General features: G+C 51.2%; 1 protein-coding gene across 1 annotated transcript in view; it reads left to right on the forward strand.

Annotated features, from left to right (window-relative positions):
• The window catches only part of Sec16b (SEC16 homolog B, endoplasmic reticulum export factor), a 36,954-nt gene extending 16,556 nt beyond the window's left edge, over window positions 1-20,398 (forward strand). The window contains exons 12-26 of the mRNA XM_026388485.2: window positions 418-499; window positions 4,017-4,134; window positions 5,203-5,314; window positions 6,785-6,890; window positions 10,945-11,085; window positions 12,177-12,290; window positions 13,047-13,122; window positions 14,649-14,960; window positions 15,707-15,774; window positions 16,694-16,846; window positions 17,059-17,157; window positions 17,549-17,648; window positions 17,769-17,848; window positions 18,758-18,853; window positions 19,405-20,398. Coding sequence (XP_026244270.2) covers window positions 418-499; window positions 4,017-4,134; window positions 5,203-5,314; window positions 6,785-6,890; window positions 10,945-11,085; window positions 12,177-12,290; window positions 13,047-13,122; window positions 14,649-14,960; window positions 15,707-15,774; window positions 16,694-16,846; window positions 17,059-17,157; window positions 17,549-17,648; window positions 17,769-17,848; window positions 18,758-18,853; window positions 19,405-19,476 — 1,729 coding nt within the window. The 3' untranslated portion in view covers window positions 19,477-20,398. The remainder of the gene's footprint in view (window positions 1-417; window positions 500-4,016; window positions 4,135-5,202; window positions 5,315-6,784; window positions 6,891-10,944; window positions 11,086-12,176; window positions 12,291-13,046; window positions 13,123-14,648; window positions 14,961-15,706; window positions 15,775-16,693; window positions 16,847-17,058; window positions 17,158-17,548; window positions 17,649-17,768; window positions 17,849-18,757; window positions 18,854-19,404) is intronic.
• Window positions 20,399-20,632: the final 234 nt, after the last annotated feature.

The following is a 20,632-nucleotide window of genomic DNA, read 5'->3' on the forward strand; positions in this document are numbered from 1 at the left end:
TTGGGGCGAATCAGAAAAATGTCACGGAGCCTTGGGCTTGGTGTGGAGGAGGGTGGCCGGGAGGAGGAGCCCACGAGAAGGGAAGAGCTTCCAGGTCACTCTGCAGCTCCCTGGGGGCCCTTGAGGTGAGGGTGGGATATACTGTTGACAGAAGAAGGCCCATAGCAGTGGTCACTCTAGAGTTAGAGGGCTAGGGCCGAAGTGCAGAAAGCATCCCTACACAGGAAGTCTATGGGGGGGGGGGTGTGGCAATGAAGATGTTTCTGTCACCCCCAAAAGGAGGACGGGAAGGCCCAGCAGAGCAGAGATGCTCACACTCCAGAAGAACCTACTGAAACCCAGTGGAGAGGCCTTGCATGTGGCCATGGGCCAAGACTTCTGGGCCTGGTCCCCCAATTTGACCTTTCTCTCTTGCAGCTTCACCAGCACACTGGCGCTCAACGACCCTCTGCAGACCCTCTTCCAGCTCATGTCGGGGAGGATTCCACAAGCAGCCACGGTACCTTTCCTCACCTCAGCATCATCGGGGTCAGGGTGGGTGGGGACTGCTGGCTCCGGAATGCAGCGATGGCTTTCTAGATGACAGTCTGTTAGTTATTTGCCATGTTCCTGGCCCTGTGCTAAGCCCTTTGATGCATATTATTTCATTTGATGCGTGGAGGTAGGAGTTATCTCTGTTTTGTGGACGTAGAAACTGAGGTGCAAAGGTGTACATGGCTCAGGGTCACAGAGATGGTGGGGTCACTCTTGGCCCAGCTCTGTCTGACCCTAAAGACCTTGCCCTTCCCACCATGTTACGGCTGCCTGCTTTGCAGTGAAGCCCACACTGCTGTTCTCCAGGCTCTCACGCTGGGCTGTGCTTCTCTACCCTGGGCAAACTCTTTCCCTGGGCACCAGTCCTCAGATCCAACACACTGCACTTCGCTTCTCTTGGAGCAGAATGTGGCTGAGAAGTCTGAGGCCTACCTGCGAGTTTTCCCATGATAATAGACTTGATTTTTTTGCCCCAAAGTATCCTTAGCTTCGAAGCCCAGTAACTACTAGATGTAACCTAGTGTTGACTGTCTAGGTCAGTTTTCTTCCCCCTTGGGGCCTAGCACACCCTTTAAATATGTCCATTCATAAATTAGAGTCTGGGAATTTCCTTGAAGTTTATTCATCTATATTTGTCTCATTCCATTACTATGGTTTTGTTTTCAGGAATTCCATGTATATACATCTCAAATGCATAAGCTATATAAATACATGATATATATGTGTATATAAATGTATATGATTTTCTCTTTAATTAAAACTCTTCTCTCCCACCCCACCCTCCGTCCCTTTGTTCCTATTTCTGCCTGCTGTGCTTTCAACAGTGTCTCTTGCTCTTGTGTCCTTCCATCTTTGTCTTTATTTCTTTGATGTTTCCCTCCACTTCTTTCCTGAGCTCTGCAGGTCTCCGTTGCCCACTATTTCTCTCCTGAGCTCTTGTAACTCAGCTTTATGCTCTTGCTTCATAGAAGCAACTGTTTCATGATTTCCCTCTGCTTCTTTCTGGTGCACCTACATTCAATCTCCATTAATTTTGGCGCCTTTTCTTGTATTTTGAAGCTTGGAGTTTTTTCCTGACAATAGTTTTAAGGAAAATGGACATCACACTTTTACTTTTTTGTCCTTATTGCTGTGGATAATTCTAAGAAAATAAAAGAGACCCAATGACTTCCATGACCTATTGTTAAACCGATGGGCTGTTTTGGAGCGGTGTGCCTCTTAGTTCAGCTGAATGGCCTGTGCCCTGCAATGCAGTCACATCTCCACAAGAGCACTGTTACAGAACATGGTAGAATCAGCTTAGGGTCTTCTGGGTCTCGCTGCAGCAGTAGAGTTAGCTACTTTTCCCTACTCATGGGTGAGAAAACTGAGGCATGAGAGGTGATGGGTAGGTGCAGGGTTTGCTCTGGGAGTGTGAAAGTTTCTTGGCATCCTCATGAAATGCCTGAATTGAGTGACATGTGATGAGTGGCTTAGGCAATGGCATGGTAATGGGACATGCAAATGAGGTTTCATCACAGGTTTAACCTTGACTTTGCTGTTACCTCTGTGCAAGCCTGGCCTGATTACACAATCCCACGGAGCCTCAGTTTTTCACTCTTGTGGTGATTTTGTTACCTAGCCAATAGGATTATTGTGTAAAATGAAGAAGAGAGAATTTGTGAACCTATCATCCACCATGCCTGGCCCATTGAAATTAGTTAATAATGTTTCTTCTTCTCCCCTTTACTCCATAGATCTGCTTGGCAGAGATGTGTTACAAACCATACAGGAATAGACAGAAGAATGAATTCAAATTTTCTCCCTTCCCCCTTATTTTTAGTAAGGGATTTTCTTCTTTTCTGCTGGTTCCTTTACATCCAGCAGAAGAGGCCTGACTCTAGGCAATAATAATTCCTATCACATACGATTGTTGGCAGGAAAATGCTTAGCGTAGGATATGATTCAATACCTGAGCCAGGGTGGTAAATGAGAACTACTATTATTATTTTGATTTTTCAACATCAATGTATTATATTGCATTGCCCAAATAAGCAGGGAGTAAGAATAACAGAGTTGGATAAAACCATCTTTTATTCCTTGGGATAATTACAAACACCAAATAATTGTGAATAGTTTTGAGGTCCAAATCTTAGTTATTACTGTCAATCTGCTCTACTCATCTGTGCAACAAATTGGAGTTGGACTGGTCTCTTTGCTGAGTTTACCAATGTGTGTGTGTGTGTGTGTGTGTGTGTGTATGTGTATTAATACCGATTATGGAATTTATAAAGTAAAAACCAAAGTGGCACAGTGATGCACACTTGTAATCCTGGCACTTCAGCAAGCTGAGGTAGGGGGATCACAAATTTGAAGCCAGCCTCCGCAACTTAGTGAGATCCTGTTTTTTTTTTTTAATAAAAGGGCTGGTGATGTAGTTCAGTGTTAAAGCGCCTCCTTAGTTCAATCCTCAGTACAAACAACAAAAGAACCCAGAGTGAAGCAACTATGCTATATGCTTTATATGGGTATTACCTTATTTTATTATCAACAATAATGCAGTTAGGTGGAAATTATGATCTCCATTTTAGAGATGAGGAAACAAAGGTTAAAAGACATTAACAGTCTTGCTCGGGGTCACAGCTAGTATGAGGCAGGAATCAAGTCAAATCCAGGGCCTGTGTTCTTTCTAGGACCATCATATTGTTTATCGACAGTTTCTTCCCTGAATTTTTCCCTCATTTGGGAGAAGAGTGGCCCTTGGGCTAGCTCACAGGGAAAGCACCATTTCTGTTGGTTTTCCCCACATTTCCACTTCTCTGCTGCCCCCTGGTGCAGTCTTTAGCCTCCCAGGGCAGGAGGGAAGTGACTGGGGATTGAGTACTGGCTGGGTGGACTGGCTATTCATATCCCTAAAGCGGTAGTAAGAATCCCATCTCACAGGATTGTTGCAAAGGTTAGATATGATGACATGTGTCAAGGGGCTTAGTAAAACCAGAAAACATTAGCAGTGGCGAGACATCAGGTGGCCTAGTGTTCCCCTGACATCTGTGACAGGCTAATGCAGTCTCTTCTACTCACAAGAAAAAGATGTTTGATTTTCCTTCTCCCACGCAAACATCAAAGTTTGTTTTTCTTTTCTTTTCTGTTTTGTTTTGTTTTGTCTCTGCTATTTGGGGTGAAAGTAAGGCACTGGGAAGAATTTAAAAATTAGTGAATGACTAATGTCATTTTGTTTATCTCCTGGTATTCTTAGGCACATGTGTATGTATGTATTGTCTATATGTGTCTGTCTGCCTGTCTATCTTTCTAGCAGTTTTGTCTTTTTATTTATTTTTAATGAGAACTCTAGATCAACATTCGGTAGCACGGCAGTCAGTATCCTGAGTGTCCCCTGAATTCCTCCAAGCCAAAAGACAGACAGCAGCCTTTTGTGTTAACCTGTATTTTGGGCAGCACTAAATGACTCTGGAAGCCTTCATCATTCTTCTGCCCTTTTTCAGTGTTGTGGGGACAAGCAGTGGGGGGACTGGAGGCCCCACTTGGCTGTGATTCTGTCAAATCAGGCTGGGGATCCGGAGCTGCACCAACGTGCTATTGTCACCATGGGGGACACCTTGGGTAAGTGGAGGTCTGCGCTGCCCGCTGCTCCTCTAGGGTATCTCCAGGCCTGCTTTAAATACCTGTCCCTAGATTCTGAGATTCTGTGAAGGCCAGTCTATGTCCCAGACCCAGGGGCTTTGCAGTTCTTCCCTGCATCTCTGTTCCCCAGAATTTCCACAGCAAGCCAGAGCAGGCCAGCCTGACACTCGGTGTTCTGATGCTGCAGACTCTCCTCTCTGCAGCCTCTTTTCTGCCCCTGGTGACTCCCCCGTACATGGAGAAGCACAGAGGACAATGTTCCTTGCTGCTGTTAGTCCTTCAGTGACCCAGCTCAGTCAGTTAGGAAATTCTGTTTTTGCCTGAACTACTTTTAAAAATCACGATAATAATAGCAGCCTTTAGTCTTTACTCTGAAGTCTTTACTTCTGTCATCTCTGTCTAAACACAGCCTTGCGAGCACTTAGAGGCTAGTGAATGTTCCAGATGAGTGGTTCTTTAGTTTGCTCAAGGGGCAGAACATCTAGAAACCCTGGTGTTCTGTGTGGAACTCTGTGAAGGCTGCTCTGTTAAACCTGAAGTAGTCACGTGTCAGGTGCTGCCAAGAGGTGGGGTTGTTCAGCACCCTGGACGAGAGGTAGCCATGTTTGTGGAGACCCTCCTGAGCCAGGCACCTTGCTAGGGACTTGACGGACTGGAATTCATTCCATCTGGTTTAAGAATTGCTTCTTACATAGGGCACTTCTTTGCTCAGGTGTAGACATCCCTACTCACCCCACATCATCATGAAGGACTAAAGTGTTTAGAAAATTCCTATGGAAAATCCATTAGGGAGAATGAGAATAGGGCCTTATTCTGGCAGAAGAGAACTGAAATGTAACACCTGAGGTCATAAGTCGGGTCAGTGAAGGGGGGGTGGCGCTGCAGGGGCTGTGACTTGGCCTATGAGAAGCATGTTGATTTAGTCCCGTGAGGCTTCTCCCCTGACCCCCAAGTCCACTCTTGCATCTCTCTCTCTCTCTCCCACCCACACTGCGGGACCCCACACGGCGGGCTCCACGACTGGGTCTTGTTCTGCTCCTCCCACAGCGGGGAAAGGGCTGGTGGAGGCCGCTCACTTCTGCTATCTCGTGGCTCACGTGCCCTTTGGCCACTATACCGTGAAGACAGACCATCTGGCCTTGCTGGGCAGCAGTCACAGGTATGTGACTTCGTGGGAAAGGGAACCGCAAAGATGTTTGCCGCGGGACTGTTTTAGCCCTGGCTGGGTTTCACGGTGCCACTGTTGATTTTTCCTGTGAACTTTAGCTGCTGCTGAGCTAGCTCACCACCAGGGGGCCTCAGACCCCAGGTCCTGCTCTGCGAAAAGGGCGAGCTGGTGCCCTTGAGTTGTATTGTGCCACTCTGGACACTAGGTGGCACCCTGGTTCCACAACCAGAGATCCTCTCGAAAGAAAACTCACCACAGCAAAACCCAAACCCCCAACCCACAACCCCCCTGGGCTGCTTCTAGGAGGCCGCCCCAGGAAAAATAGGGAAGTGGAAGAAGTTGACGTTCCCTCCTTGGAGCCCCAGCACCCCTACCATGACTGTCCCTCAGAGCCCACTGGGGGGCTTATTATTCTCTGTTGGTTGTGATACCAGGTTTTTCACACAGGGGAACCTCAGCAAGCCTTTAGAGAATGAGTAGATGGACAGACAGACAAGCTTAGTCCCTAGCAGTAACAGTTAGGATTTCTGAAGCTCTTGGGGCACTATTTCCCATGTTACAGATCTACCCTAGAGGAGGGTGTATTTTCAGTCTCATGGAGGAGGGAAACCAAGGCACAAAGGAGTTAAAGAGCTGGCCCCAGCCACTATGCCAGGCTGGATGTGGGGTCCAGGCAGCCAGCTGGGAAGTCTGCTCTTGTGACACTTGCCCCCAGCTGCTGCCACCTTAGCGGCGACCACATCATAGCCTGTGTCTCGGGACCCTGGTCTTCACGCACAGTTAGCTAGCTCATCAGAGGGCCAGATGTGACAACAAGGGTGTTTGGACTAATATGTCCCCTTCCATATTCATGATAAATGAGGACATTTCTGGAGGCAATGTCCTAACCCCCAGGAATAACCCTGGTGACTGTGATTTCAGACACCATGGCAAGCTGTTCAGGGAAGAGTGGTTTGAGGGGCATGTGGGACACTGGTGGCCCCTCAGATTACACTCACCATGTCCTCCTCCTCGCTGAATGAGCATCCAGTGCAGGGCTGCCATTGCTCTCTGGCTCAGCTGTCCCCGTCCTCTGGCAGGCCTTCTTCCCTGAGTGCACCTGGAGGGCCCCGTGGCTCCCTCTTCTGTGCCCCTGTGCTCAGGCTGGGGCATCTTTCCTGGGACATGCCAGGGTTTGGGGCACAAAGGCCAGTGCTTGGTAGGTTTAAGAAGAGGACTCAGGACCTTATTCTCCAGCAAAGAAGGCTGAGGAGGACCTCCTCTCTCAGCCTCTGCCTCCTACTGTCCAGGTGCAGAGCTCTGCTCTGTATCCCAGAGCAGACCTGCAATCTCTTGGAGGCACCCTGGGATCAGCCCAGGACGAGGCTCTGCCACCAGAGGATGCAGCTGGTTTGGGGTCTACTAGGACTTAGCTCTGCCCCTCACTCCCCAATCTCTTTTATTATTATTCTCTGGTTTTAGCCAAGAGTTTTTGAAATTCGCAACAACCGAGGCTATCCAGAGGACGGAAATCTTCGAGTACTGCCAGATGCTGGGCCGCCCCAAGTCCTTCATCCCTTCTTTTCAGGTAACTGAACCCGGTGGAGGGCACAGCTGAGCTGTGCAGGCTGTGGGCAGCTGGATTTCCAGCTTTGCGTTTGGCACATACTTCCCGGGGCTAAGGCATCGACTGTATTTCTCCTCATTAGTGTGAGAATGGGGAGGTTAGGATTTCTTTTCATGTCCCCTAAAGGTCTACATTTTACAATATGAAAGCGAAACCTGGCAGATGCCTCTCTGTTGGAGGCTCCTGCCTCACTCCAGGCACAGGAGAATCCTGCTTGCAGTTCTGGGCCTGCCTCCTCCCACATCAGCCCTCTCTCCTCTTCTCTTGCTGCCTCCTCCTTCTCCTCCTCTTTCTCCTCCTCCTCCTCTTTCTCCTCCTCCTCTTCCTTCTCCTCCTCCTCCTCCTTCTCCTCCTCCTTCTCCTTCTCCTCCTCCTCCTCCTTCTCCTCCTCCTCCTCCTTCTCCTCTTTCTCCTCCTACTCCTCCTCCTTCTCCTTCTCTTTCTACTCCTCCTTCCCCCTCCTCCTCCTTCCCCCTCCTCCTTCTCCTCTTCCTCCTCCTCCTCTTCCTCCTTCTCTTTCTCCTCCTACTCCTCCTCCTTCTCTTCCTCTTTCTCCTCCTCCTCCTCTTTCTCCTCCTCCTCTTCCCCCCTCCTCCTCCTCTTTCTCCTCCTCCTCCTCTTTCTCCTCCTCCTCCTCTTTCTCCTCCTCCTCCTCTTTCTCCTCCTCCTCCTTCTCCTCCTCCTCCTTCTCCTCCTCCTTCTCCTTCTCTTTCTACTCCTTCTCCTCCTTCCCCTCCTCCTTCTCCTCCTCTTCCTCCTTCTCCTCCTCCTCCTCCTTTTCCTTCTCCTTCTCTTTCTACTCCTTCTCCTCCTTCCCCTCCTCCTTCTCCTCCTCCTCCTTCTCTTCCTCCTCCTCCTTTTCCTTCTCCTTCTCTTTCTACTCCTCCTCCTCCTCCCCCTCCTCCTCCTTCCCCTCCTTCTCCTCCTCCTCCTTCTCCTCCTCCTCCTTCTCCTCTTCCTCCTCCTCGTTCTCCTCTTCTTCCTTCTCTTCCTCCTTCTCTTCCTCCTCCTCCTCCTTCTCCTCCTCCTCCTTCTCCTCTTCCTCCTCCTCGTTCTCCTCTTCTTCCTTCTCTTCCTCCTTCTCTTCCTCCTCCTCCTCCTTCTCCTCCTCCTCCTCCTCCTTCCCCTCCTTCCCCTCCTCCTCCTTCTCCTCCTCCTCCTTCCCCTCCTCCTCCTTCTCCTCCTCCTCCTCCTCCTTCCCCTCCTCCTCCTTCTCCTCCTCCTCCTTCTCCTCCTCCTCCTCCTCCTCCTTCCCCTCCTCCTCCTTCTCCTCCTCCTCCTCCTCCTCCTCCTCCTTCCCCTCCTCCTCCTTCTCCTCCTCCCCCTCCTCCTCCTCCTCCTCCTCCTCCTCTTCCTCCTCCTCATTCTCCTCCTCCTTCTCCTCTTCTTCCTTCTCTTCCTCCTTCTCTTCCTCCTCCTCCTCCTTCTCACCTCCATAGCAACCTGCCCAGAGGGAGGCCCAGGGAGTTGGATGCCCACCCAGGGCACTTGCCCTTCCCCTCCTTCTGACACTGCCCCTTGGCCCTCCTTCCCCACTCTGTCCTTGGCCCTCAACCTTCTTCTCCCCTCTGAGGGCTTCAGTGGGCAGGTGGGGTCCATGCTGAGGTTCTGTTCTCTCTTCTCCCCTTCTCTACTTGGTGTCCATTGTCACTTATATTCATGGTGACTAATGGCGATAATCGCATCCTCCTGTGCTCCCAGGTCCATGAAGCTTCCTCTCTTCCTCCTGCTGGTGGAAGGTGGAAGTGCAGCCCTCCATGGCCTTGGCTGTGGCTTGGGTGCGACGGTGCCTGCACTCTGGAGCTGGCCTGAGCTGGAGCTGGTTCATTTCTGTAGTGCACTGGAACGGTGCTGGACCCAGAGTGACCGCTCTCACTGTCCAGACGATGGCAGCCACAGCCAGGGCCCTGGATCACAGTGGACCTGTGTCACTTTCATGTAATGTAGGGCAATTGCTTAAAAGACTTCCGGGCCTTTGACATTTTTTTTAAACATTTTTTTTTTTAGTTGTAGTTGGACACAACACCTTTATTTCACTTATTTATTTTTATGCAGTGCTGAGGATGGAACCCAGGCCTCACCTGTGGGGCAAGGGCTCTGCCGCTGAGCCACACCCCAACCCCTTCCTTTTACCTTGAACTCACCTTGCCTTCATTTTCTTTCTTTACATGGCAGCTACCTAATTTCCCTGCTGGAATTGTCTTCTTTGGGCAGAGACTATTTCTTTTCTTAATTTTTAAAAATATTTGTTTCAATTAGTTACACATGATAGTAGAATGTACTTTGATACCTCATAAATAATGAAGTATAATTTCTCATTCTTCTGGTTATACATTATGTAGAATCCCACTGTCACATAGGTATATATGTAGGTAGGGTACAATAAGGTCTGATTCATTTTATTATCCTTCCTACCCCTGTCCCCCTCCCCTCGCTTCACTCCCCTGCTGGTGGGACTGCAAATTGGTGCAACCATTATGCAAAGCGGTTTGGAGATTCTTCAGAAAACTTGGAAGGGCACCACCCTTTGACCAGCTATCCCACTTCTCAGTTTATACCCAAATGACTTAGAATCAGCGAACTACAGTGATGCAGCTACATCAATGTTTATAGGAGCTCAACTCACAATAGCTAAACTATGGAACAACCTAGGTGTCCTCAATAGATGAATGGATAAAAAATGTTTTACACACACACACACACACACACACACACGATGGACTATTACTCAGCTTTAAAAAAGAATGAAATTATGGTATTTGCTGGTTAATGGATGGAGCTGGAGAATATCATGCTAAGTGAAATAAGCCAATCTCCAAAAAGCAAATGCTGAATGTTTTCTCTGATACGTGGCTGCTAATTCACAGTGGGGGGTGGGTAGGGAAGAACTGAAACCTTTTCTGCTGACTCCTTGTGTCTCCTTCAGTGCTGGGTATTGAGAGTGTGCACAGCAACAATAACAGCACACACACACACACACACACACACAACACAACCTTGCAACAAATGACTGTATTATTATAAAGAAATGATGCTTTGGGTATTGCCTCTTCGTTCAGAGTCTTGCCAGAGACGGACCCCTCCCAGCCCACCTTGCCGGTCAGCTCTTCCCATGGCTCCCCTGTCGGGGGAGGCGGTGGGGGGGCACTCTGGCCTCTTTTCTTTCCCTTGTTTATTTGTCCCAGTGCTCAGTGGTTTTGGTGCTGCTCTGGGCTGATAGTGATGAGAGCAGCTGGTTGCCCTGGGTGTCCCAGCTGCCTGGCATCCTGCTATGGTGCTTCTTGTGTGTGATCTCTAACCCTATGGGGAAGGCAGGGTTAACTCCCTCCCACTCCGTTTACAAAAGAGGAAACTGAGGCGCAGAGGGGTTACATGTTATCGATGCTCTTCTCTCACATACCGTGTGCTGCAAGTCTGTATATGGGTGATCTCACTGAATTTTCACAACGACCAAAGGGGTAGGTGGCATGACAAACCCCATGCTGCAGTAAGGAAATGGAAGCACACAGAGGTAGGTAACTAGGCCCGAGCTCCACACCTGCGTCAAGCTTGGCTGTGATTGGGTCTTCTAGCACCCAGTCTTTGGGCTTGGTCCTGCTTGGCCCTCGTGCTTGTGTGAGAGCTCACCTGTCTTGTCTGCACTCCCCGTGGGCTCTAAGCTCTTTGTGCTGAGGTCTGTTTTTGCCTCTTCCTGTGTGTCCTGAGCTTGGTGTCAGGCTCTCTGGGATGTGGGCTGCTGGGGAAGAAGTCCGTCCTCCCGTGTCTTTCCCCAGCGACCAGGGCCTGGGAGGGTGAGCCGAGATGACCCCATCCCTTGCTCTATAATGTAGGAGCTACTGGCTGGATTTGGAGCTGTGCCCGTGCACAGATAAAATGCCCCGGATGGCACAGGGCCCTTGATATCTGGATGCCAGAGCTAGCAGAACCAGCAATCAGCTGACTTCCAAGAAGTCTTATCTGTGTTTCTCTCTGTCCCTGCCTGGATGGACTCACCCCCAGCCCCTTCTCTTCACAGGTATATAAGCTCCTTTATGCTTCCCGTCTGGCAGATTATGGCCTGGCCTCCCAGGCCCTGCATTACTGCGAAGCCATCGGCGCAGCTGTCCTGAGCCAGGGAGAGAGTAGTCACCCTGTGCTATTAGTGGAGCTCATCAAGGTGAGTGTCTCAAAGGGTCCTCTGCAGGAGTTTTATCTTCAGTGTTCAGAGAAAGCTATTGTAGAGCAGCTTAGACTTCACATTTCATCTTCTTTGAACATGCTGCAAAGTTGGAACCCACAGCTGTCTTTGACCACATAAGCATGCCCCGATGTGATAAGCACAGAAAAGGATGTGCTGGGTGGGGGGGTGGTGAGATCTGGGGACTGGAAACCAGGCATGTGTTCTTTGAGAAATTCATTCTTGCATCTGCTTTTCTGGTACAGTAAAACCGTGTGCCATTGTGAGTTGTTCTAATCACAAAAGCCAGCATTAGAAAATATATTTTAGTTGATTAAAACAGGAAATGATCCTTATTAAAATGCTTTTAAACGCATGGAATATTTTATCACATATGGGATACATTTAAAAAGAAAACAAAAAACATATCAACCCTGAGTTCCCGGGGAAGTAAACAACAATCAGGCAAATAGTTGTTCCAATTAATTGAAGAAAAAATCCATTAGCTGTAGAGCAAAAAGGCAGCTTGTCCTTAAGGTTTTGCTTTGGCTTAGAGGAGGCCCACGTTTTGGATTCTGTAACAGGTAAACCTAGTGGTGCTGACTTCCTGTTCCCTGAAGTTTCTGGCAACAGGTTTATGATTGCAAGGGGCTTCGGGACCCAGGATGGATGATTGGGGTTTGGGGACACGATCATGGAATGAAGCCTCTCAGTGACCTCAGCCACCTGGGAGCTGTTAAAGTGCAGGCCCAGGCCCACCCAGGCGGCTGGAATCAGAATTAGCCTTTGTAACAAGGTCCTGGGTGACTCCTGTGGGCCCTGAAGTTTAGAGGCCCTCTTACAGAGAAACGTCCAGAAGCCGGTTTTCATCATATCTTGTGTAGTACCCAACACCAACATGGGCCACTTGTTTTAAGTGTGCTGCCATTTTGGGAGGGCATCTGCCGGATTTCCTGTTTCTTGTTCTTTCAAACCGAACTTGCAAGTTACTTACGGCTCTTCCTTCTTTCCGCCCCTTTCCCACCCTCTTCCCTGTCTTCTATTTTTCCCTCTCTTCTTGGCCCTTCTGGCCTTCTGGAAACCCGGCACAGCTGGCAGAGAAACTGAAGCTGTCGGATCCTCTGGCTTTAGAAAGACGCCGTGGGGACAGGGACCAGGAGCCAGATTGGCTACTTCAACTGCGGAGGAGGCACAGGGAGCTGGAGGTGAGGAGGAAGGAGCTGCGTTTCCCTCTTCACTCCCCTAGAAATAGAGTAAGCTCACCAAGGGCCTGCGGAGCCTCCCACCGTCCCTGCTGCCCAGGCTGTGTTCTGGGAAGGGTGGGACTCCCAGGGACCTGTGGCTGCTTCTCTTCCTGGTCTGAACTATGTCTGCATGTGACACAAGGGGGCGCACTTCCAAACCACTCTTGCCACCCTTCTCTGAGGTCCCAAAGAATGTTCCGTGACCATCAAAGCTTCCCCATCTCTGCTAGGAACAATGGATCACAGTGGACCTGTGTCACTTTCATGTAATGTAGGGCAATTGCTTAAAAGACTTCCGGGCCTTTTCTCTTTGTTCTGACAATTGCAAAAGCTGCTGGCCGTAATCAGAACCATAATTGGAGCAGGGCCTCCCCCATTTTCTTTCTTCCACTCTGCTCTGAAGAAAGGACAAAGTGGATTTTTAAAAGCATGCAGCCTTTTCTCCCTCCTCTTTCTGCTGCGGACTCTGAGGCCTACAATTTGGTTCTTTCGATCTGCCCCTCACTCTGGGGAGAATGGATGTGTTGGTTTGCGGCCATCTCTGCTGCTCTAGCCGCGTAGGGAGACCTGGGAGCGAGTGTCCTGGGCCCTGAGCACGCAGTAGTCCCCTTATCACTTCCACTGGAATTTTCTTGTTGACTTAATTTTTCAACGATCTTGTCCCCTGTCCTTGTTGTTCTTAGGCCGCTTAAAAGGATTTTACTTTATTTTGAATAGCAAAAGGCAGCAGGAGACATTGGAGATCCTCCTTCTGCTCGCTCAGATATTTCGGGAGCCAGAGGAAGAATCACAGGTATCCAAAATGGTGCACGGACACTGGATGGGACTGTAGTAGATGAGGTAGCTTAGGAAGTGCCACCCTTGCGTCCCCATGGCTCCAGCTGCTCCCCCATAGTCTTCTGTGGGTCTCATACCCGGGCACTTCTAAATCCCTGCGCTGAGAGCGTTTCTGTCTCATAGTCAGGCTTCTTTATTCTGGTACCAGGGATTGAACCCAGGGCTGCTTCACCCCTGAGCCACATCCCCATGCCTTTTTATTTTGGGACAAGGCTTCACTAGGGCCTCACTCAGTTGCTGGGGCTGGCTTTGAACTTGTGACCACCTCAGCCTCCTAAGCCTTTGGGATCACGGGCACCTGCCACTGTGCCCAGCCCACAGTCAGGCTTTTAAGTGCCTCTTATGCATGTTGCTTCACCTATATTAGTGCCTTCTCCTACCTGGGTAAGTTTCTTGGGGCCAGAAATCATAGTTACCTGTGTCGAAGGTGATTGCTGGGACCTTGGACGCTCTGGAGATTTTGGAGCTCTCGGTTGCCATCTCACCATGAAATAAGTGTGTTTCAAAGGACGTCACCCCTGTTCCTCCTTCAGGATGCCTCTGAAGGGCTGGTCAGCAGGCGTTATGCCCTCAGTTACCTCCATATCCTTTTCCCCAGTTACCACCCTGGTGGGGTCAGGCTCTCGTGGCTTCCCTCCTGGCCATGTCCAGTCTTTGGCATTTCCTTCAGGGAAGAGCAGAGGGTGGGGAGAGAGGAAGAGGGAGAGAGGAGGGCCTTGCTTTCTGCTTCTGGGATTTGCCATGAGCCTCAGGGCTGCAGAGGTGCAGGCTGGGGAGAGCCAGGCTGGTGTCTCAGGGTGGCTGCTTCCTGGCAGCCCTGTCTGCTGATGCCGAGTGGAGCAGTGGGCTAGCAGCCTACCCCAGACCCTGACCTTGGCCCAGTCACTTCCCACATCCACACCTTAGGGGTGTATCTTATCAGCAGGGTCCTTTCCAGGGCAAATGTGCTCTGATTCTTTAAAAGTAAGGTTGGGGTTTCTAAGGTCCAATTTTTTTTAAAATATTTTTTATACTTCGTAGATGGACCCTATATTTATTTTTAAGTGGTGCTGAGGATCAAACTCAGGGCCTCATACGTGCGAGGCAAACTCTCTACCACTGAGCTACAACTTCTGTCCCCAAATTTGGGTTTTTAACTAGAAGTTTCCTGGGTTTCCAAAACCCAAGTCCATTAGGAACTCCTTAGTGGAGAGAGTTTATCCAGAAATTAAAAGGTGTGGCATTAGATGGGATGGTAATTTTTTCCTCCTGATCCCTGGGTTAAGGACTCGGAGATCCTTCCAGGAAGTGGGGAGGATAGTCCTTTAAGCAGCACCGAGAGGTGGAACAGTCATTCTGTGCTTTGCTAGTCATCACTGAAGCCACGCCAAGGGCTAGTCCTTGGGACTGCATTCTCAGAGGACAGGGCAGGGAAGTTTCTGATGTGATCAGTCTGCAGATGCAGCTCTCGGGTCTCACCGTTTCTTTGCCTTTCATCCTTAGACACTTCCTGCCAGGATCTTTTGGGACATCAAGGCCACTCAGAAGTCCCTGGGTACCACTCAGCTCTGTGGCCAACACCTGAGCAGACGAGCCTCCCTGAGCCCAGCCCACAGCAGCCCTTCCCCCTGCAGCAGGGCCCCTACCCAGTGGGAGGAGGTTCAGGGCACATGGAGGCGCCGGTGCCTCTCTACTCTGTTCCTGAGCCCCGTCTCCCAGGGCCCAGCAGCGACAGTGGCGGAGACAGTGTGGCAGTGACAGGGGCTCCTGGAGGAAGGGTCTGGGAGGAAGCACTGCCGACACACCCTCCCTCTGGTAAGGCCAGTTGTGGTGGGAGGAAGCCGGTGAGGGGGGCGCAGGGCCTGGGAGGAGGTGGGGTTGGAGCTGGGGAAGGCAGGGGCGTGGGCGTGCACGTGTCCTAGGCCGCCTCTCCCCTGGGACAGGTAGAGCAGGACACATAGTCCCTCCTGCCCTCTCCTGGACCACAGAGTCTCCACGGAGCCACTGCAGGGTAGAGAATAAGGAAGATGCCACCCATGCCTCCTTCACGTGGCACCACAGGGCAGGCCAGGCCCGAGCCTCTCCCTGAGTCCTCCTACACCCAAGAGCTCATTGTCAGGGACTGTGGCAGGAACCTGTGCCCCTGTCCCAGTTCTGTTTCTTCAGGTCCAGGAGACCTTGGACAGCAGGGGCTGAGTGTGGGGGATCGATGCTGGGTCATGCCCGCACAGTGCTGGGAGCCACGGGGGAGGATGAGATTCTTGAACCTTCTAAAATAAGACCCTGGCCAAGATGGAGATTTCCGAGGAGCGGAGGCTGGGGGATCCCTGTCTCTAGCTCCCCGTTGCTCTGATTTCCCAAATCCCTAAGGAACGGCCTTGGAGTTCAGTGGGGTAGAGTTAGGTTGATCAGCGTGTCCTGGGGTGGCTGGCCACGCAAGTGGGCTTTGCATTTCCTGCGACCTCCTTGATGCTCTGCTGGGAAAATCATCTCCCTTCTTCAGGATGGGGGTGGGTAGCACTAATGCGGCTCACTCTCCTTGTTTCTGTTTGGTGCTACAGGAGAGAGCGCAGCATCCCAAGACACCTCTTGGCAACTCGATGATCCAAAGGACATTTCCAAACCTCAGGTGAAAGAACGAAGCATGAGCGAGGACAATGCCTACTCAGTGGCCCCGGGGGCTTGGCCACACTCCAGCTCCTCCCTGGCCAGGGGAACGTTCTCTTCCGTGTCACACCTGGTCTCTTCTGTTTCTTTCCACCCAGTCCTGGCAGTTGGAGGGAGGCTGAGTTCTTGCTTATGCTCAGCCACACCCACCTGTGCTCTGGAGGAGGGAGCAGCTCAGCTGGCTTAGTTCTGCCCTGGAGACCTCTGTCCCTTTCCTGCCTCATCCTCCCCAAAGCTCTCAGAACCTGCGCCCCTGTAGGAGACTTTGATTTCTATTTCCTTATTTTAATTTGTACCCTGATTTATATCAAAGAAAGACCTATGGCAGCTGTGACAGTGCCCGTGATGTCTTTTCTCCTTGGGGGGTCTGGGGGGTGATGGAGGCGGCCAGGCCATGTCTAATTGATCATCCCATCCAGCTGCTGGTTGAATGTGCCCCTTCGCTGGGCATTGGGCAGCTTTGGTACAAACTGCAGATGTTGTGTCAGGAAGTGAGCTCTAAGTGCCTCAGGTTCTCTGGTTGCCACGTTTCTTGGGCTGGGGGGTCTCTGTGGGTGTTTCCAGGCCCTCTTCGTCTTCAGTAGTAGCTTCCCTGGCTCCTGCAGCAGGCCTTGGCGTGGTTCTAGAGCAGAAGCAGAGCAGCCCAGACTCCCCGGGTGGGGGGACACGAAGGCTGGATTTGACACCCGCCTGGCCCCAGACCTTCAGCAAGTCATTTGTGTTTTCATGGCTAAGACTTGCTTCCTCCTCAGTAAGATACGACCCCCTGAGACACCGTCCCTTGGATTTACTGAGTAGGTGGGACGAGAGAGCGTGTGTGGAAATGTGCTGTGTGACCTGCCAAGTGCTTATGCGAAGTCTGGGTCTTTATCAAAATCCAGGCCCCACCGGCCCCCAAAGCGCACAGTTTCTCAGAGAGTTCCACCAACGTGGGCCAGGAAGACCAGGAAGAGTCCTCTGAGGAAGCAGATCAGGAACCTTCCCCCAGTGCTGCAGAGAGAGAGAAGCGGGGGGACTTGAAGGAGAACGCGAAGGTGGAGGGACTCGACCTTCTCTTCCCATCCTTCCTTCCTCTTCTGCTTCCTTCCCAAATCGTGGGCAGAATAGGAATCGGGACTTGGCGGTGTTCCCTTCCTTCCAGCCTTTGTCTCTCACTGGGGGCAGTTAATCTCACAGTCACGGGGTGGGGGGGGGGTGGGTGGGGGAAGGAATCTACAGGCCATAAAGATCCCTCTTTGCCTTCCAGAGCTCAGGATTTGGCTGGTTCAGCTGGTTTAGGTCGAAGCCCGCGAGCAACGTGTCGCCCTCTGGAGAGGAGGACGCCTCAGACAGCACTGACTCGGAGGTAACCTCCGTGGGAGGGGAAGGGAGTCCCCTCCCTGTGGGCCTTCCAGGGGACGTCTCTCCAGCTCTGTGGAGCTATGGGCTGCATCCGACTCCACCCTAGCCCGGATGAAACAGAGTCTTTGCATTGGGAGGTGATTGTAGGAAAGAAATTGGTTCCGGCAGGGCAAGGGCAGATTTCAAAAAGTCTTCATGATCAGGACAAAGGATTTTAACTTCAAAAGACCAACAGGAGGCAGCTGATCTGAATTACTCTGAGTGGAGTTGCAGGCCCTTTGGGGAGAGCACCCCAGTGGCTGGTGCAGGTGGCGACCCCTGTTGCTGGTGTGGGACGCATTGCCTGGATTTGTTAACCACCAGTGTCCTCAGTGCTGCCTTTCTCCACCAAGCAGGAGCCCCCCAGAGCGTCCTCTCCCCACCAGGGACTCTCACCCATGCCTCTTCTTGAGTCTCCACCTCTGCCTGGTGCTGGCGCCTCCTCCAGGGGCACAGGTACCTGGACCTCTGGGCTGCCTGTGGGGTCATGGTGCTCTTGGGGGTGGAGGTGCCTTCAGGGCGTGGGGACTCCCCAGTCCTGAGCAGAGGGAACGGCTTTGACTCTTTGCCTTCTAGGTGGGGGAGACCTTGGAAGATCCTCGTCCAGGGGGGCAACAGCCGAGGGCACTTGGACTGGAGGGTTCTCGGAGCTTGAGGTGAGCAGCCCCCTGGAGCCGAGGCCTCCGCAGGGCTGTGTGTGGGGGTGAGCCTGGGCTTTCAGCGTGGCCTGGAGGTGTGCCGCCTGGGTGGGGCTGGCCCGTGGGGCGTGTGAGAGAGAGTCTGCATTAGTTTCTTGGGTTGATATGACAAAGCCCCACGGACAGGAGGGCTTAAACAGCAGAATCGATTTCTCACAGTTCTGAAGACTAGAAGTACAAGATCAAGGTGTTGGCTCTTGGGCAGCCTTGCTGCTTGGCTTGGTGATGACCGCCTTCTCCGCGTGTCTTCTCGTGATCTCTCCTGTGTGTGCCTGTGTTCAAAATCCCTTCTTTCTAAGGATCCCAGTCATGCTGGGCTAGGCGGCCACACGGCCCCTTTAAAGATGCCTTCCCCAGCACAGTCACATTCTGAGATATCAGGGACAGGGCTTTGTCATGACTCTTTGGAGGGACACAATTCAGCTCATGCAGTTTCCTTAGGTGGGTTCTGGAGGACGCCTCTCTCCCTGCCAGGGTGGGGGCTGGAATCCGCGGGTGCCCTTGGCTAGGGCTGTGACCAGTTCTTCGTGAGTCCTCCCCATCACTAGGGATTTCCTGCCTGTTGCTAGGAAAGCAGTTTTGTTTCTTGAAGCCTGATTAGAGCACTTTCTGCAGGATGTGGTGTGCTTTTGACTCTGGCTCTGTCTGCCTGCTCCCTGCAGGTACAGCAGCACTTGAGCCTCTGCCTTGCTGGCCGGATCTGGGGGTGGGTTGTGCCCACTTGAGCCATGTTTGTTTGCTGTCAGTTTCTTGAGTTTTAGGAGAAACCTTCCTCTCCAGTTGTCTCATGCCAAGTCGCTGCTGAGGGAAGGCTTTGGTGTTCTCGACTTGGGCCACTCACTGGGTTTCCATTGTGTTCCTTCCCAGGGTGTCTCTTCTGAGCTCCATTCCAGACCTGGCGTTCTTCCTCCACCTGCCTTGCAAGGGGCTGTTCCGCTCTACAACCCATCTCAGGTTCCCCAGGTAAGAACGCCCTCAGCGGGAGGGTCAGGAGCACAGGTTTTGCATGCAGGAGGCCTGGGCTTCTCATCCGCTGTACCACTTACTGTGGGGACCTACGTCTCAGCTACTGCGTCTGAGGTAGGGGATTATTAGTAGCTACCTCACAGAAGTGAGTGTGCAGTGCTTTGCACCTAGAAGATGCTCAACAAATGAGGGCATTAGAAATACTGCTCTTGACCTTTAATGGGCTTAATTTGTGAGAGCCACAGTTGGTGCTGGTAGCAGCATACCATCCCTCCATCCTGGGGTGGCGGAAGCCAAGCTCCCTGCTCCTTAGGGACTTGGGACCGACTTAACTCATGCTAATGTGGCATTTGGCCTCCCTCTTTATACAATCAAATTTCTATTCACTGTATTTGGGAGGTGAGGGTAGTTCATGAGAATACAACCTTGGGAAGCCACCTGCAGCCAGAACATTCTAGATAGACACGGGGGGTGTGCCTGTGTGTCAGACCTGAGCAGAGTCGTGCTGGGAGCTGTGCTCTGGCCTAATGTGTGTTCTTCTTTTTCAGCTCCCCAGGGCTCCCAGCCTGAGTCGGCCGAGCCGCCTAGCTCAGCGCCGCTACCCAACCCAGCCTTGCTGAGAAGGAGCTTCGTCTCCAGCTCTTCTCTCAGGAGCACAGCTTTTCCATTGCTCTGCCTCCCTCAGTCCCTATCCGCTCTGCCACGTCCAGGCCCTCAAGATAGCCATGCCAGCCTGTTGCCTCCACTGGCATTTGGTGGCAAGGAACAGGATCCCCAAGGGACTGCTCACTCCAGGCTTAAGTCTAGCTTCAGCATGGTGGAAACTCAGATGGAAAATCTGGGTATAAGAGGAGCCGGGAAGTGAGCAGAGTGTCATGGCAGCTGCCCTTGAGAAGGAGGCTTGAGAACCTCAGGAAAAGTTAGGACCCCAAGAATCCTGTGGCCCACATCGTTGGTGACCCCGCTGGGTGCTGCAGCAGGGGCTCCGAGCAACATTCCAAGAGCACATTGACCCCCTCCCCAGTCTTAGTTATAGAGGGTGCAGTGTTCCAGTTTGCAAAGTTTTTATACTGCAACTCGATCACTGCTGCCCTTCAAGGATTCCCTCTTCAATGACATTTCAGCAATTTTCCTCCTGGTCCTAGTTTTCTGCATATTTTCTCTGTGGTTCAGATTAATTATATTTCCTCTCACTTTCTTAGCTGGTCCTATTTTTTCACATTCTGGCATCTGGCTATCAAGTTAGATTGCTGTAGGCATCATATTGTCATGGTAACTACTGAACCTAATGATGCAGATGGATGGAACATCAGTATAATAAATGATGGAAAACGTTTCCTAAAAATTCATCCTCTCCATGAGAGGGGAGGAATGAGTGTCTGATACTGTTAATTCTCCCTTCCTACCTCAGCCTTTTGCAAATTGATGTTTGGAGGTTCATTGGGGCCAGAGAGTGGGGGGGGGGATATCTTGGAAATTTCCATTTCTCCTTTCAGACCCAAAATAGGAATGATTCTTGCTGTTTGTCAGACTTGCTGACAATTTCTCCTCACAAAGAACAGTTTTTTTTGTGTGTGTGTGTAATTGTACATACAGGTTTTGTACTTTAATGTACTACAGTTCTGATGTTGATAGCAATTAAACCCAGATAATTTTATAGAAAATGCTTGTCTCTAGCTGATTTTTGCAGAGGGAGAAAATACATTGATGGGCTCTTCCCTGAGTCTTTCTAATAATGGTTTTATTGTGTGGCCAGGTGTGAATAGCTGGAAAGAG

This window comes from Urocitellus parryii, chromosome 9, assembly GCF_045843805.1.
Source record: "Urocitellus parryii isolate mUroPar1 chromosome 9, mUroPar1.hap1, whole genome shotgun sequence".
Taxonomy (NCBI): domain Eukaryota; kingdom Metazoa; phylum Chordata; class Mammalia; order Rodentia; family Sciuridae; genus Urocitellus; species Urocitellus parryii.